Source organism: Amblyomma americanum, chromosome 6, assembly GCF_052857255.1.
Source record: "Amblyomma americanum isolate KBUSLIRL-KWMA chromosome 6, ASM5285725v1, whole genome shotgun sequence".
Classification (NCBI taxonomy): Eukaryota; Metazoa; Arthropoda; class Arachnida; order Ixodida; family Ixodidae; genus Amblyomma; species Amblyomma americanum.
Window position 1 is genome coordinate 17,252,665 of NC_135502.1, and position 16,757 is coordinate 17,269,421.

Below are 16,757 nucleotides of genomic sequence, written 5' to 3' on the forward strand. Positions count from 1 at the left end.
ATTGCTTTGCAGTAGCCAGTATCCCAAACTCATATCTTCTTGTACAGTGTAGTGTAGTATAGTGTAGCATATGGTAATGAATTACACTTGCTGATCATTGGTTCATTGTGGCCAGTGTCTTGAATCCACGTCTTCATTTGTTTTTCTCTGTTTGTGCATTTATTCCAGTGTGGATGTATGCCTTCCTCGGGGTGCTGGCCATCAGCCTGAGTGGCCTGCTGAGTGTCGCCATAGTGCCTCTCATGCAGAAGGTCTTCTACCAAACGTTAATCCAGTTCCTGGTGGGGTTGGCGGTGGGGAGTCTGACAGGCGACGCCCTCCTCCACCTCCTTCCGCACGTGAGTTACATGGCTGCCAATTTTTGTAGTCTTATCGGGGAACCCTAGTGGCTTCCAAAAGAAGCTGAAGAACCCTGTGTGTCTTGTCTTCCAATCTGTCCTGCCTAACAGGCATGTGCAGAAGAGCATACTGATGAATGGCCCCTCCAAAAATGGCCCTATTTATTATTGATTGCTTGCTGTATTGGTGAAACAGTCTGCCATGAGCATAAATGAAACATTGGATTTGAGGCATGCTTAGGTTTAGATGCTCAGGGCACCCAGAAAGCGTACTGAAGTGCCGGATAGTTCTGCAGAACCAAGTTTGAAAATTCCTGAAATAAGGGAATGGTCTCGACTAGGGTTTTGCCTCTTTAAGGCACAGTGTAGGGATTGTGCGCATTAAATGCATGGCAAAAAATAAAAACAAACATACAGGTAGCATTTGGCAGCTTTTTTCATGCCACCCACTGTTAGCTAACACATACTTGCATGGATCTGTAACCCTATGCTATTGTTATAATTTTTGTTTTTCGTTGGCGCTCTGGTTGCAGAGGTGACCTCTGAATTTTTCCAAAACCACATAAGCTCTCAACTGCTGCTTCTCCTGCTGTTTTTCTTGTTGTTCGAAGCTCAGGCTAGTTAGTGTGCACCCTTCAGGCATGATTTTAATGTGGACTGAAAATTATTCTATGCTCTTTATGCTTTGGAAACATTCTGGTACCAAAATGAATGTGCCCGTGTACTGTGTGATGTCGGCGTAAGTTAAAGAACCCCAGATGGTCCAAATTAATCTGGAGCTCTTCACTACAATGTCCCTTACAGCCACATACCGCTTCAGGACACTGAACCCTGCAGTTCTATTTTAGTTCACTAGCACTAGGGCTTTTACTCCTCTGAAAAGCCATTGTCTGTTAAGGGGGGATGTGGCATTCGGGATCAACTTTCCTATTTCTACATGAATTCTGATAAAATTTGGCAGGGTTACTGGTAATGCTTCTGTGATATCACCATAAAAATTTCAAACTGATATCTCAACAACTTTTTTATTTATAAAATTTTCCTCCTTTTCATCTTGTACCAGGCTTGAGCGACTTACAAAATAAGATAGAAGACTTGTTCAAAGTGTGTTGCATTCAAAAATGAATGGATGAGGTCGTGACATTCTTAGATGTTTTTGTTTAAAATGTAAAAGTTTTTAGTTTTAATATTTTATGAGCAGACTTTACAACGGGCATCTAAACAGTGAACAACTAGTCGAATCAGTAAGTCAGCAAACAGGGTGCCGGAAAACCAAGAATGTGACGACCTGAATCATTTCTCAAGGAATGCAGCGAAAAAATCCGTATCAAAATAGCCCCAGCGGTCACGAAGAAATCAGTGAAACAATCGGAGAAAATGACAAAAAAAAACAGTTTTGAGAAAATGGCTTCCGAAGTTTCACCTTTTATTTCACTCATCAAAAGGCACCGGGGTTGTAGTCTTTTGTGTACTTTTTAACACGGGGTTTCTTGGATGCCTTGCCTCGAGATTGAAGTGCTTTCGCTGGTGCTACGGTGCTGACGTCACAAGGTTACGTGACCAAGGTGGCAGGTAGATCACCTGCGTGTCAAGGGACTTTTTGCTTACACAGTCGCCACTGCCGTCGCCGGGTTTTTCGCTGAACAGGGCCCTTAAAGTTGCACTAAGGAGGAATCTGAGTGCGTCTTCTTACCACGGGAACTCGGTCGACGTGCTCCAAACATTCTTAGAAACTTCCGAATTATCGTCCTATGCGGCTGATTTCTCTATTAAATCGGATTAAACGTCCCGGCTCCCGCCTTTATTTTTTTAACTGACCTCTGAGACTAGGAGAAGTCAACCACCACGTGGAATGCCTTTCAGCCAGTCGCATGGTCGCTTTGCTTTCACTTTTATTTTGTGTTTAGGTTTCCGTGGATAAATAGTTTTAGTAGCAGACAACATAGCCACAAATTAGGCCCACAGAAATAAAGATATGCATGGACTCTCTTCTTTCGCAGATCACTCTGTGTATTAATATGTATCACTCCTCCGATTGCAGAGCAGCAAGCCGCCACATGGCTGGCTGCAAGGCACATCGCGTGTTCGTTGACTCCTCCTACTTTTGGAGGTCAGTTAAAAAAAACGGCTGGAGCTGGGATGTTTAATCCGATTTAATAGGGAAATCGGCCGCACAGGAGAATAATTCGCAGTTTCTAAGAATACTCGGATCGTTTAGATCAAGTTCCTGCAGTAAAAAAGCACGCTCAGAATCCTCTTTAGTGCACCTTTAACAATATCGCATTAAAATGAAATGCATGTGTTTCTGCCACAGACCTTCACATGTAGACGGCAGAAATGTCAACTTCATTTGCGGACCTCTCAGGCTACACTGCACCACCATTCTCTTCCAGACAACTATCACAAAGTCCAAAATTATCTTTCGTCATGATCAATTTCATAAGATTAAGTTGAACAGTGAAAAAATATTTGACTTTTCAGCTCTGAAGCCTTTGCCAGCTAACAAATGTGAACGTGGGTCTCTAAAGGGCAAACGATTGAAATTTGGAACAAAGATTGGATGGAGTGCACCTCAGTGTTCTTTGAGGAAGGAGCCGAGGTTCATGGTGTGTGATATTTCTTGCGATATATTCCTTTGCAGCCCGGCCCTTAACTGGGCTCCAAGTGAATGTCACTTTCAGTTGCTATCTTATTTAATTGGTATGTTTTTTCTGGGCGGTTGATGCAGGCCATGTCTGGCCACCACCACCACGAGCACTCGGACGAGAGTGAGGGCGGGGGAGATGGGGAGCACTACGTGTGGCACGGCCTGGCTGCCCTGGGGGGCATCTACCTGTTCCTGATTGTCGAGCGTTTCCTCTCGATACACTCCAACCACAAACACCGCAAGCAGGGCAAGCACAGCCCTCGATCCAGCAACAGTGCACAGGTATGCTGCATGTATGCACTCTGTGTCACTGCATGCAGCGGCTGTTACCGTGGTTGTCGGTCTTTTTCCTTGAGCCTTTGTCAACTAGTTTCTACTTTTTTATTGCTGAGCTGCTACTGTTAAAATCCCCTCACCACTATTTTACTGTTCTGGTTACTTCCAATTGTGAAGCAGACCAGACAGTTTATTCAGAAATCCATCTAATTAATAGTTTGCTTGTGACACTTGTAAAAGTAGTATCACCAGCACTGTTTTAAAACAGATGATTCTGATAGTTTTTATTTTTGCCAAAGGCCCTGACATTTGTTTAGTTGATGTAGCTTTCTTGAAGGGAAAGGGGCCTTGACAGTTTGTAACTTTTGGTTGGTACTGTGCATATATTTATAGCAGTTCAAAAGTGATGCGCCTTCACTAATTGCCTAGCAAGCAACTGTCCGTGCTTGTACTGGGCAACCATTAGAAACACGACCTGCCATGGTCAGTGGCTGTGGCATTCGGCTGCTGATCCCAAGGTCTCGTTATTGTATCCTGGCCGCAGTGGCCACTTTCAGGGGAGGCAAAATGTAAAAACACCTGTGCGGTGATGCTATGTCAGTGCACAGTAAAGAAACCCAGGTGGTCGAAATTAATCCAGAGGCTTCCACTACAGCATCTCTCATAACATATACGCAGCTTTGGGGCATTGGATCTATATATACCGCACCTATAGTAACACAGTTGCAGTTTCACTCTCCAAAAGTTTATCAGCCATCCTAGCTTGGACGTAAATTAGATTAAATGGAGCATACCTTTACTTGCGCACTGTTTGCAGGGCATTTCCTGAATGACTGTTCGTCAAGTTTTTGTTTTTGCTGTAATCAATCATAGTGCCTGTGTGTATAAGCCGTCCTTATGTGAACCCCTGATCCTTCTCTTTCTTCCTTTCTTGCTTTCCCTTTACCTCTCTTTCTCTGTTTACCTCAGTTGTTTGTGTTTTTCTAATGCAAGTCCAACCCCACTCCAAAGAAGCTTCGCCGCACCTCCCAAGAAGAGCAGAGTAAGGCCGTCGGCGAGAAGCTGTCGCACCACAAACAGGGCTCGTATGGCTACGTGGACTCCTCTGGAATGGAAGCCCTTGAACGTGAGTGTCGCCGAGGGAGGGTGCGTCTTTGTGAGAAAGATTAGGGGGTGGCTTAGAGAAAGTTTGGGTGTTTGTCGCATCTTCTGTAACTGTGGCTGTACGAAATCCTTTGAGGTCTGCCACGGCCACTTGCGTGGAACCTTCCATGAGAGAGAATGAAAAGCATGGCAAATTTCGCATAAAGTACAGCCTCCCTCCTGCTGCATCTCTCCTGCACACTACAGTCAGGCGGTGTTGCGAGGGACCCGCTGCTACTCGTAAAATGCAGCTTGCCTGTCATGGAGTCACAGGAAATTTTCTTCAGTACAGAGTTCTATATTCCTCCTTTCCATGCTTCCAGACCTGGAAGGGATATGGTATCTGGTACCAGTGGCAAAATCTGTCTCAAGGAAATGACAGAGAACATGCTGTTGTGTTCAGTGTGTTATTATTTTCTGCGTACGGTAGTTGACATAAAAAGCGTGCTACAGTCGAACCCCGCTGCAACGAAATTCACGTGGTGCGCGAAAAATTTCGTTGAAGCGGAAATATCGTTGTGGCGAAATCAGCCCTAAAAAACTTAGATCTGACTGCACTGTTCAAAAATATAGTTTATTTCTAAAAAATTCGTTCATCTTGGCTTGCGTCCTTTTAGTGGACAGCGTTTAGTGGACATCACTGACAGCGTGCTCTGTGAGGTGCCCAAGTCCGCTGCAAGGTCTCCCTTTTTCCTGCCGCTGGATGCCGCGCTGATAATAAAGAACTTCCGCTTCCTAGACAGTCGCCATGCTCGTGTCGATTGCAGCGCACAAGCACGAGTGAAAAAAAAAACTAGGGCAAACGTGCTGCTGCTGTTGCCAGGCTGCTGCGTGCTTTGGCGACGCATTGGTTCCGGCTCTGGCTTGGAAAAAAACGGGAGCTTGCACCCGCACCTTGTCGCAAGGCAGCCAGCAAGCTATCACCACCAAGCAATGGCGGTCTTCATGTGCGTTTGAATGAGTGGATCAATTGGTCCCAGCGAGTTTAGTGAAACAAAGCAGCGTGGACCTGCGGAAGTACACAGATGGGTGGCAATATGCTTGTTTTATTGTAAGATAGATTTTTAAATTCAGCTTCCCATAGCAAAAATTTCGTTCCATTACTTTCTATAGCGAGCTGACGGGGAATTGAAAATATTTCGTTGAAGCGACGTTCGTTGTAGCGGGGTTCAACTGTATTTGTAATATGAAGGATGCTAAATTTGCTTGAAACAAAGAAATACTAAATGCTAGCTATGTAGAGGATAGTCTCAGAAAATGCTGCAAGTTTGCACTGTATTTATATAATTGTGTACAATGCTCCTTAGAGTGAAACTCTGGGGCTTTCTTCAGCATTCTGAGTTAATTATCTCATTACATTCCTCAGAATCCCCTACCTCCGGCACAAGGAAGTGCTTCTCAAAATATCAAGTAGAACCAGTATTTTAAAACAGCTAAAACAGCAAACCGAAACTAGACTTGGTACATAGCCAGGGATGATGCTCCATTTGATACAGCAATAACGTCAGACATTATGGGAAAACGCCTATATGTGCATTGAATTTCTGAAATAACTACTGCAAATGATGCCTCACTTCATGAAATGCCCCAGACAACCTAATACAAGTGTCTAATTTAAAATTTTCTTTCTTCACATGGGCAGTGAGTAATAGCATGCAGTCAACGTTTGTGACCCTGCAAATGCAGTGTTGCCCGCAGAAATCTCCTGAACTGAGGCCGCGCAGATGACAAACTTCAAAATCAATTTGTACAAATTTGAATTGTCGTAGGGCTACGAAACATGGTAGAAATAGTGAGGGTGAGGAGGAAAACCTGCATTAAAATTAATTAGAGTACTTGAGTCTCGAATAAAACCCAGAGTTGATCTTCTTAAAGGGCTAAGGGACAAAGATCACTACTCCGTTCAGTTTTCATTCTGAGTGAAATTCGATTGTTCGGATTTTTGTGGCTTTGTTGATGCTTGTTAGGCAGCTGAAGGCACACATTTATTGCCGAGAATCACCTTGAATCGTCTGCATCACCAGATCGGCATCACCTGCACTTATAGCAGCTAGTGTCTGGTGAAAATCTCTCCAACTGGTTTATGAAGCAATTCCCAGTTGGTTCCAGTTGGACTGGGAAAGCTTTTCACCATATGCATTGACATCACAGTGGCCGCCATTTTGGTGTACATGGAGCACAGCAATATACTGCACACATGTCTAATCAGCTTATTATTACCTGCTCTGGCCTGCACCACTCTACGTGCGCGCTTTACTACAAAGTGGCACCTGTGACATCGCATGAATATTTTAGTGGCATCCAAGTAGTAGCGCACCCGGCTACCAACCTCTTGGAGAAAAAAGGGTGGGGTGTTATGCCATGCAGGTGGCCTCCACAGGCAAAGCCTTCTTGAAGTCATTCCTATTCCTCTTTTTTTTTTACGGGCTTGCCAAACTCTGCAGAACATGAAGGCTGAAATCCTCTCCTGGCCAACAAAATACGCACCACAGGCTGTCGCTTGGGGGCCAGCTGTCTCCCTCTTTATTTTTGATTAATAAGCTCCGAAACTGTCACCTGGCGCTTCCTTCTTAGTTTTCTTTACCCATGAGCATATGGCTTTGGGCACATGCACACTGCAGGGCTAACAGCAGTTCCGGCTGAGGAGATGGAGCTGTCGCCCCTGGGAGAGGGCTACATGGAGATCATGGACCTGCATGACCCTGAGCTGCACCACCACCACACAGAAGAGTCTCAACCAGAGAAAGACCTCTTGGTGATTGTCAAGAACGGGGGCTCCAAATTGACCCCCGGTGCTAGGTGTCCGCCTTCACCCTTGCCGCAAGATGAGGAGAGTGGCCACAGGTAGGCAGTGCTTCCGATGCTCTTTGGTTTCCATCCATATACAAGGTGCACTCAGTGCACCACAAAGCCTGGCTTGCTTTTTCACAGTTGAAAGCAATGAGATTTATCAGTGCGTCAAAAAAGTCTGCTCACTCACCACCTATCGACATGTCTGAATTTTTATTTTTTGGGAAAATGACAATGTTTATGGCCACTTGCTGTGCCCAACAGTATTTTCCCTGCAGTGTTTGAGAAAGACATTAAAAAGTCTTTAGCCAGTAGACAGTTCTTCCTTTTATTATAAGGTAGAAGTTTTTAAAACAAAAAGCAAGTGGCAACCCATGGCCTGTAGTGTGTTGTATTACTCCGCTAATCATTTAGAGCAGTAAGTGAAAAAACATTTCAATGTTCCTCTCTGTAAAAGAAGATAAGACATCAAAATTCTTACACTCATGATTTTATCTTGATTAGCTCTTTGTTGCATAACAAGAAAAGCTTCAACAGCAGAGTATATTTGCTTGTCACGGAGAAACAGCGACTTTCACGAATGTCGGTGGAGCTTTACTGCAGACATTTCAGTTGTGCCACACTGCAAGATAGGTTGTACAAGCATCAGTTCTTTGTAAAAGTCCACATGCCGCTTGTTATTCATTCTAGTCTACTCTGTTATCTTCTTGACTCAATGAGCAGCTTAACTTTTTTGTCTTTTCTTTTTCCTCCACCTCTCTTATAAGCACTGTATTCTGTGCAGTGTTGCCAGTTAGCACAAGTGTGACAGAATTGAGCAACTTGCAGTTGTGTGATGTGCTGTACAGGCATCCACTGTGTCACGGCTCGGGTGACCCTGGAATGGAGGAGTGCCACACGGAAACGCTGGTCTACCGCCAGGCGGGCGAAGAGCACAGTTTCACACTCACCGTGGCCGACCACCACCACCACCACCGCCATAGCCATGCACACAGTCACGAGGTACCATGCTTGTCGCTGTTACACCCTGCAATGGGTAGCCAAAATATGCAGTGTACAGATGCAATCAATATGAAAATGGTCTCTTTAGGGCTGTAGCCTACATGAGTGAGCTGCCCCGGCGGCTCAGTGGTTATGGTGCTCGGCTGCTGACCTGAAAGACACTGATTCAACCCCAGCCGCGGCGGTCGCATTTCGATGAAGGCGAAATTCTAGAGGCCCATGTACTGTGCGATGTCAGTGCACGTTAAAGAACTCCAGGTGGTCGAAATTTTCCGAGCCCTTCACTACGGTGTCCCTCATAGCCCGAGTATCTTTTTGGGACTTTAAACCCTCTGAAACCAAACCTACATGAGTGAAGGGATCTACCACAGTTAATAGTTGCAAGAAGACCGCATAAAATACATGAGAGTAACTGGGCCCATTGCCCCTACATCCCTCACTGCCCTTTTTTCCGGAGAATGACAAATTGCCATACTTGAAAAAAAGTTTTTGGCAAAAGCAATGTCCTTCATATGGATGCTGACTGTTCATGACTTTGTCATGGGTGCCACCATATTGGAAAAGTAGCACCATCTAGGTAATGGTACAGTCACAGATGTACGGTGGCCTGTGCAGCTGGCTACAGCTGCTTTTAGCTGATCTCTTTGATCGCTTTATTTTGAGTTCTTTTTGCATGATGGGTGCTTGTGTGAAAAACATTGATCCCTTATGGTTGTCGTGGCTACCAGCAATGCTTATCTGGCCCTGCTCTCACTGGCAGTTGATAGGCTGTGGAGGTTTCCTCAGGTGAGGATAAAATCTCCTTTCCCCTGCACTGCAACTCCTTTCCTTTTTGCCATTGAAAGGCTAATAGGCTGTCAACACCACCAGCTCTAGGTAAGGATTGATGGTAGCCGAAAAAGCCATGCGAGATCCATTGTTGAGGACATTCTGGGATGAGGAGGGAAACAGTTACAGTGCACTCCTCTTGCTTTTGCATCAGTATTGAATTTCATTGTGTTGCTGAATGTCTCAACAAGTCATGTGAATTGTAGGTGCCGTCATCCATTGCTGCCATGGCCTGGATGGTTATTATTGGCGATGGCCTTCACAACTTTTCTGATGGACTTGCTATTGGTGAGTGTAGAAACAAGTCCCTCTTAACTCTGTTTGACTTGGAAGTTGGTTTCTGTGTGAAAACTGAATTTTATTTAATAACTGGTGCAGGGAAATGGAGAAAACTCTGTTAAGTGAAAAAGAGAAAAAAAAATTATTGCAAACTAATGAAAGTGTGACTGCCACCTTCAGGCCACTGCCCTGCTGTAAAAAGCTCCGTTTACTTGCCCTGGAAAAGCAGGTGTTATCTCTCTTTAGGCAGGAGCAGAAAAATTCATAGAATGAAGTGCCAACGGTCATGTTGGTTTTTGGTTTTTGGGGAAAGGAAATGGCGCAGCAACTGTCTCGCATATCTCGGTGGACACTGGAACTGCACAGGGGGAATGCAGGCTTTGGAGGTTAATAGAAGTTTTCTCAGGGCAGCCTTAGACTTCAATCAACCATATGATCAGGCAGTCTTTCGTAAAGGATATTCCACGATAGATCATATTCACACTATTAATCAGATGATAGAGAAATGCGCAGAATATAACCAGCCCTGTATATAGCCTTTGTTGATTATGAGGAAGCATTCAACTCAGTGGAAACCTCAGCAGTCATAGAGGAATTGAGGAATCAGGGTGTAGATGAGCCTTATGTCAAAATACTGGAAGATATATATAGGAACTGTACAGCCACCATAGTCCTCCATAAAGTCAGCAATAAAATTTCAATAAGGAAGGGCGTCAGGCAAGGGTGTCAGGCCAATGCTATTCACCGCATGTTTACAGGAGGTATTCCGAGGCCTTAATTGGGAACAGTTGGGGATAAGAGTAAATGGAGAATACTTAAATAATCTGCAATTCGCTGATGACATTGCCTTGTTGAGTCACTCAGCAGATGAACTGCAAATCATGATCACTGAGTTAGACAGGCAGAGCTGTACGATGGGTCTAAAAATTAACATGCAGAAAACCAAAGTAATGTTCGACAGTCTAGCAAGGGAACAGCAGTTCACAACAGGCAACGAGGTACTAAAAGTGGTAAAGGAATACGTCTACTTAGGGCAGGTAGTGGCAGCTGATCTGGATCATGAGAGGGAAATAACTAGGATAAGAATGGGGTGTTGCGCATATGGCAGGTTCTCTCGGATCATGAATAGCAGGTTACCAATATCCATCAAGCGAAAAGTGTACAACAGCTGTATCTTACCGGCACTCACCTACGGGGCGGAAACGTGGAGGCTAACGAAAAGAGTTCAGCTTAAGTTAAGGACAACGCTGCTAGCCATGGAAAGGAAAATGTTAAGTGTAACGTTAAGAGAGCGGAAGCGGCCAGAGTGGGTGAGGGAACAAACACGTGTTAATGACAGCCTGGTCGAAATCAAGAGGAAGAAATGGGCTTGGGCGGGGCATGTACTGCGAAAGCAAGATAACCGCTGGTCCTTAGGGGTAACGGAGTAGATTCGAAGAGAAAGTAAGCATAGCAGGGGGCGGCAGAAGGTTAGCTGGGCGGATGAGATTAGGAAGTTTGCAGGCATAGGTTGGATGCAGCTGGCAAAGGACAGGGTTAGTTGAAGAGGCATGGGAGAGGCCTTTGCCCTGCAGTGGGTGTAGGCAGGCTGATGATGATGATGATTCTATCGCGCTGTCTACCACTCATGGGGTAACTGCAAGCTTGAGTGAGACAAGCTGCGCATATTTTGAATTTTTGCAGTCAAACCAATTTACCGGTAAATTACCTTTTTTTTTTTTATTTTTGCCACATGAAGCTTTTCGTGTCCTGCCGGGAACAGGTACCGGCATGAGACACGTACTACCCGCGGCTCGGCCAAAGCTACCTTAGACCCCACAAATACTACTAGGTCGACTACGCGTTTGGGTTAACCCCCCCCCCCCATTTCAGATGGCCGTTCTTGGAAAGAAACTTATGCTTATACACGGCTATGTGTCATAGTATTGTGCATGAATAGAATGATGTTTTATTATAAGGAATTTTTGTTCCACATAAAGCTAGCATGCCTTTTGATGCCACGTTTTTGTTTGGTGCTGCCATGGCTAGGCCCTTGAGAAGTGGCTGAGTGTGACTGGGGAGCTGCCACTATTTGTTTTTGGCATCTAGTAGTATCAATTATTCAGTGCTTCAGTGCAGGTGGTTAGCTATGTAGTGGATACATGGTGCAGCAAGATGGAAGAATGATTAAAAAGGCAGTTATTGCTGAAAGGATGAGTGCTGTACACACTGCCTTTTCTGACATTGTCAGGTTACAAGTTGTCATGTGCCATAAAGACATATTCAGTGTTTTCCTTTCTAGGTGCGGCATTTGCGTCGGGTCTTTCTGGGGGCCTTAGTACAACCATTGCGGTGTTCTGTCACGAACTTCCTCATGAACTTGGTAAGTGTCAGACTTGCCAACATTGAGTGGAATATGCAGCTGACAATTTTTATTTGATTGCAATTTTCATGTGCCCTTTTTTTCTTTACCCCAACATATTTATTTGGGATGCTTAATGTGCTGCATGGCATAAAACATGATGTCATTAACGAACATTATAATATGTTACAAAAAGGCATGAAGTCCGGTTATGTATAAAAAGTCACATAATCTTCGGGCGTAAATCTTTTTCGTTAGCCACAAGTGGAAATCAGTCATTTTTTGAGGACAGGCCTGCCTCTTGAAGAACGCGAGCGCGCATCAGTGAAGTTCCTGGGCATGTCCACAATATGTGGTGGACAGTGGTGTCAGAAGCGGGTGTTTCGCAGTGAGGGCATTTTTCCGGCGCAGGAATCTTCTCACTTTGCCACTGGTGGTGAACAGCAGGCGTAAGGGCCACTCCAACCCGCAGCCGCCTCAGAGAGACCTCCTCCACCCGTGATAGGTTGGGGGGAAGGGGCAGGTACACGGGGGAATAAGAACACATGTATGCTGCCTGAGGGAAGCTGAAGACGTTAAATGTGTCAGAAGTGGATCTGGTGGCAAAGAGGCAGGGGGAGTGCATGGCTGCTGTCGGAGTTGCTTGGGATTCAATGTCATTCCCAAACCTCCTTCAAGTACAGTGGTCACTGCAAATTGCTGTGTGGCACCAGCTGATCCCTATTTGATTGGCTTTGTGGCCTTAGCTTTAGTGGGCATTAAAATTGTTCAAGTAAGCAGGGTATGAGACAGTGTACAAGTTCAGGCAGAATTGTGCAAAGCAGTATAAAAAGAAAAGAAGTGCCTTCTTTTTTTATATGTCGGTGAATGAACATCTTCACCTTGTAAATACCCTGACCTGGTGGCTCAGTGGCTTTGGCTGCTGACCTCAAGGTCATGGAATTGAATCCTGGTGGCAAGTACCACACTTGATGGAGGCTAAATGCAAAACATGCCTATGTGCTGTGGGATGTCAGTGCATATCCCAGAAAATTGGGATTGAAATTAATTAATTTATTTATTTATTATTCCTCAAAGGTCCTATGCACATGCAACTTTGGAGCATTTAATGCCAATTACTATTATGCCAATTACTGCTTTTCAAAAAAAAAAGGAACCTGGGCTAGTTATGCAGAAATGTTCATCTTAAATGACATCGGCACAAAAAAAGGACTGAGACACAGAAGACTAAGAAGCGCTCATCTTGTCGGAGTCTTCTGTGTACCCATTCTTTTTTTGCGTGAATATCATTTGAAATGAATACAACTTTTCCTTGAAATTTTTCACTTCTCCTTATACAGTTGTCTAACCACAATGGCCTGTTTCATAACGTGATGCTAAGGGCAGCCTTGGTATAGTGATTGTGAGCAAAAGATTTGTTAGTCAAGCTGATAACTTGCAATATCTCTCCTTGACATGTTGCAGGTGACTTTGCGGTGCTGCTCAAGGCAGGAATGTCGGTGAGGCAGGCAGTGTTCTACAATGTGGTGTCATCTGTGCTTTGCCTGTTGGGAATGGCCATCGGCATTTCTCTTGGAAACGTCCACTCAGCCTCATCGTGGATCTTTGCTGGAGTCGGGGGCATGTTCCTGTACATTGCTCTGGTGGACATGGTGAGCATGCACACTGACCAACTCCTTTCACGTCTGTTTCGTCACCGGCAGAATAACCAGAGATTGTATACATTGAAGATTGGCCATTAGTCCCGCATGATTTCGTTCCTTCAACAGTACAGTCCCACAGCTTCCGGTTGAGCAATGCCACATAGCAGCAAATACATAGAATAAATTTTATGAGAAAGAATAAGAGCACAATTTAAAGTGCTCACTCTCATCGATTCTGTGTCACATTGGATCAGTGCTGCATTTTTTCAATACGTAAGACAGCAGTCCGAAATCCACTAATTCGGAATACTTATTTTCTCTTCTTTTTTTAATATCGTTAACAGTACTCAAATGGCTTATCATATACTTCCTGAGCGTGTGAACATTTAGGTTGCACTTTTGAATGATTTGGAATCAAAATCTCTCTTTAACCCTTTGACGGCCGAATAATCTTGAAGAAAATTCACCCCTAGCGTCAAATTTTTTTATTGGCGATTTGAAACAAAAAAAACTCGCAAAGTTCGAATAAATAGGCGAAAAATATACAGAGAGATGATTACAGTCACAGCATCAATGAAAACGATGAAAATTTTCAATACTACTACATAGGGTTATGGTAGCCCTTGAAAAACAAACAAAAATGGCAAAGTCCGGATAAATAAGAATGCAGCCTGTGCGACCATAACGCAGTGCTACTGAGCACCCGAACCGCCACAAGATAAATAAACCGAAGAGCAGTGACACTCTGTGAGGGTTGATAAACCGAGAGTCTCAACAAAGATAAACATCAGTGTCCGCGGGCCTCCGGACGGGTCCCGGCAAAACTAGAAATCAACTTTGATGCTTTCGTTGTGATCACACGGAGGATCCAAAAGTATGCGTGTGAGCCGCCGGAAACCACCCGTGACACTGAAGGTCGCAATCAGAATTTTTTTCCCCACAAGATCGTAGCATAAGCAGTTTTGTAACTTTTTTTTGCTGAAGGGGGCCGCAGCACCTCCTAGAAAGAGCTAAGAGTCCCAACAAAGACAAAAGTCAAATTTCGCGCTTCTACCGAAGCCACAAAGTCGCGCCCACGGTGTGTGGTCGCGCCATTGCAATCCACGTCCAACACCGGTATTCACAGACTGTTTGCTTTTTCGCCGGAATATGATAGCATAAGCAGTATCTTGGCACTTCTTGTACTTTTCAAAAGGTGGCAGCACATCCCAGCGTGCGCGAAATTTCCAACGGGCGCTCAGCACACTACGCGAATGGCAAAAATGCCGCAGGAACAAATGCGGCCGTAGACCCATACGGCAAGAACAGTCTCAAAAGGGCTAAAAAGCCGTGAGCCAAGCCAGGAAGCGATGCCAGGTGTTGGGGCACTGTACCATTGAGGGAACTAAATTAACAGTACGTACATCATTTACTGTCATCCCTGCGTTTGATACAATAGGTGTTCGGAAGTGATTTCATATATGTTTGATGTCTGAAGAAATGTGTTCAATGACACTTGCCAGCTGCAGCCTGCACCTGCTAATCCCTGCCTCTTCATTTTTTTTTGTTTTCCTTTTTTTGTTTGCGCGTGCAGTTGCCAGAGCTCTCGGTGAACCCAAATCATGGCAATGCGAGGGCTGTGCACCAGCTGGGCATTCAGTTGCTGGGCATCTCACTGGGAGTGAGCACCATGTTTGTGATCGCCCTGTACGAGCGAGACCTCCAAAGACTTATGAGCCCCTAGGTTGTTCCTCTATTGCGTTTTCTGAAGGACAAAACAGGAACACACGTGTGCAGGCTTGCTGTCACACTTTTCAGCAATTCCCTTCATGGAGCCACTTTACGACGGGGCCGCGTACCTCGAGCCGAGGCCTGCGACACTTCAGTTTTTCTTCCCACCCAAGCAAGGCACCACCCGGAGATGCCATTGACAAAGTTGCACCCAATCAAGTCGCACCAAGCCATGGGCTGTGCTGGTTGTGACTGGCCACTTGCAGAGGGCGTGCTGCCTGTGTGCATGCGCAGAAATGTGCCGTGTTTGTGATCAATGGGACTAGTGCGTGAAGTGCATGGCAGTATAGTTGAGAATTTTGTGCAGGTGAATTGCGCGTTAAGGCAGACTATACATGGTATTACATGCAGCAATACAGTCTATGCTACTCAGTTTAATATCCATTACCCACACCCCTATAACCTTTGTAAAGAAAACTGCCTTTTGTTATTCACTTCTTTGTTGATAGGGCATGACCGAAAAACTTGGTTGACTCGTGTTTTTTCCAGCTCCTTCTGCAATTTTTCGTAGGTGCTGTTATTAGCTGACTTTTTGCATCCCCCTTGGCCTTCATCCCGTTTTTTATTGGTGTTTGAATAGATGCGCTGCTTCGAAAAGATGCAGGTTATATTTATGAAAAGATGCAGGTTATATTTGTTAGATTGTTAAAAGCTATGTTGCATATTTGTTTTCAAATCATGCTTGTCTGTATCACTTCCTGCTGCAATATGGCTGTGTGTAACAGAGAAGTGCATATCTTATTCTTCTTTTTTACCCTCTGGAACAAGCTTTTGTGAAAAAAAATAGTGGTGGCGCTGTAGGATGAATTTATTGTCGACACTGTCATATACACTGCTAATCAAGAAACAGTTCACATTATCTTATTGTCTTTCCACACCGCCATTTCTTCTGCATGTTTTTGTATTTGTTCTTTCTGCATCATTTTTATTGCAGTAATCCACACCCGAGTTCAATGTGTGTTCCTTTTTACTGTTAATTTATGCAGCTTTTTCAACATTTGTCACAGTGCCCTGCCCTCTTTTTTTTGCTTTTTTAATGTATAGTTTATTTGCACTCCTGGCATAGCTGTGCCAACTGTTTGTGTTCATTATTTAGTAGCAATTATGACATCGTTTCATTTCCTTCAGTGCATGTATGCTGAGAGGATGTGTGCCACCAAATGTTCCTCTGCATGTTCTTTTGTTTCATTCGTTTAGGCGCAGGTGAAGCGGACTATGGTGTTGTTTTTCTGTTTTGTTTTTGTCGCTTGCATATTTTATCTTTACCTCTGTTCCATTGTGACGTGTGACTGTCTGGACCAAAAGTGAGCGTTTAGTGTCGTGCAAACCAGCGCACCTGAGGTTGTCACTGTGCATGCACCCATGCTGCATCTGCTGGGAACCTGTTGCTGCAACTGGGTGGTGCCATCTGGTGCTGCTGTGTTTGCAACATTTACCTGTTTGCATATTTTATTCCCGACAGCATATAGGTTACACAAATTGGTGCTGTTCAAATTGGACAGCTTTATATAACAGGCATACATACATATATATATATATATATCTTTGATGAAAACATTTTGCTAATAAACCCTTTTGAGATGCCATTGCGTTTGCAGTAATCTGTCTCACTTTATGTTGTGGGGCTTTAATAGGGGAGATAAATTTTTTCCCCATTTAACAGCGGCTGACACAGTTTAAAGCCGTCCGGACCCCACCCC

At 44.5% G+C, this 16,757-nt stretch overlaps 1 protein-coding gene across 8 annotated transcripts in view; it reads left to right on the plus strand.

The window, feature by feature from the left end:
- The window catches only part of LOC144136384 (zinc transporter foi-like), an 87,978-nt gene extending 71,332 nt beyond the window's left edge, over positions 1-16,646 (plus strand). For all 8 annotated transcript variants that reach the window (XM_077668662.1, XM_077668664.1, XM_077668667.1 and 5 more), the window contains 9 exons: positions 169-338; positions 3,067-3,267; positions 4,255-4,387; positions 7,026-7,248; positions 8,043-8,196; positions 9,231-9,312; positions 11,585-11,665; positions 13,109-13,296; positions 14,861-16,646. In XM_077668662.1, the coding sequence (XP_077524788.1) occupies positions 169-338; positions 3,067-3,267; positions 4,255-4,387; positions 7,026-7,248; positions 8,043-8,196; positions 9,231-9,312; positions 11,585-11,665; positions 13,109-13,296; positions 14,861-15,010 (1,382 nt within the window). In that variant the 3' untranslated portion in view covers positions 15,011-16,646. The remainder of the gene's footprint in view (positions 1-168; positions 339-3,066; positions 3,268-4,254; positions 4,388-7,025; positions 7,249-8,042; positions 8,197-9,230; positions 9,313-11,584; positions 11,666-13,108; positions 13,297-14,860) is intronic.
- The last annotated feature ends 111 nt before the right edge of the window (positions 16,647-16,757 follow it).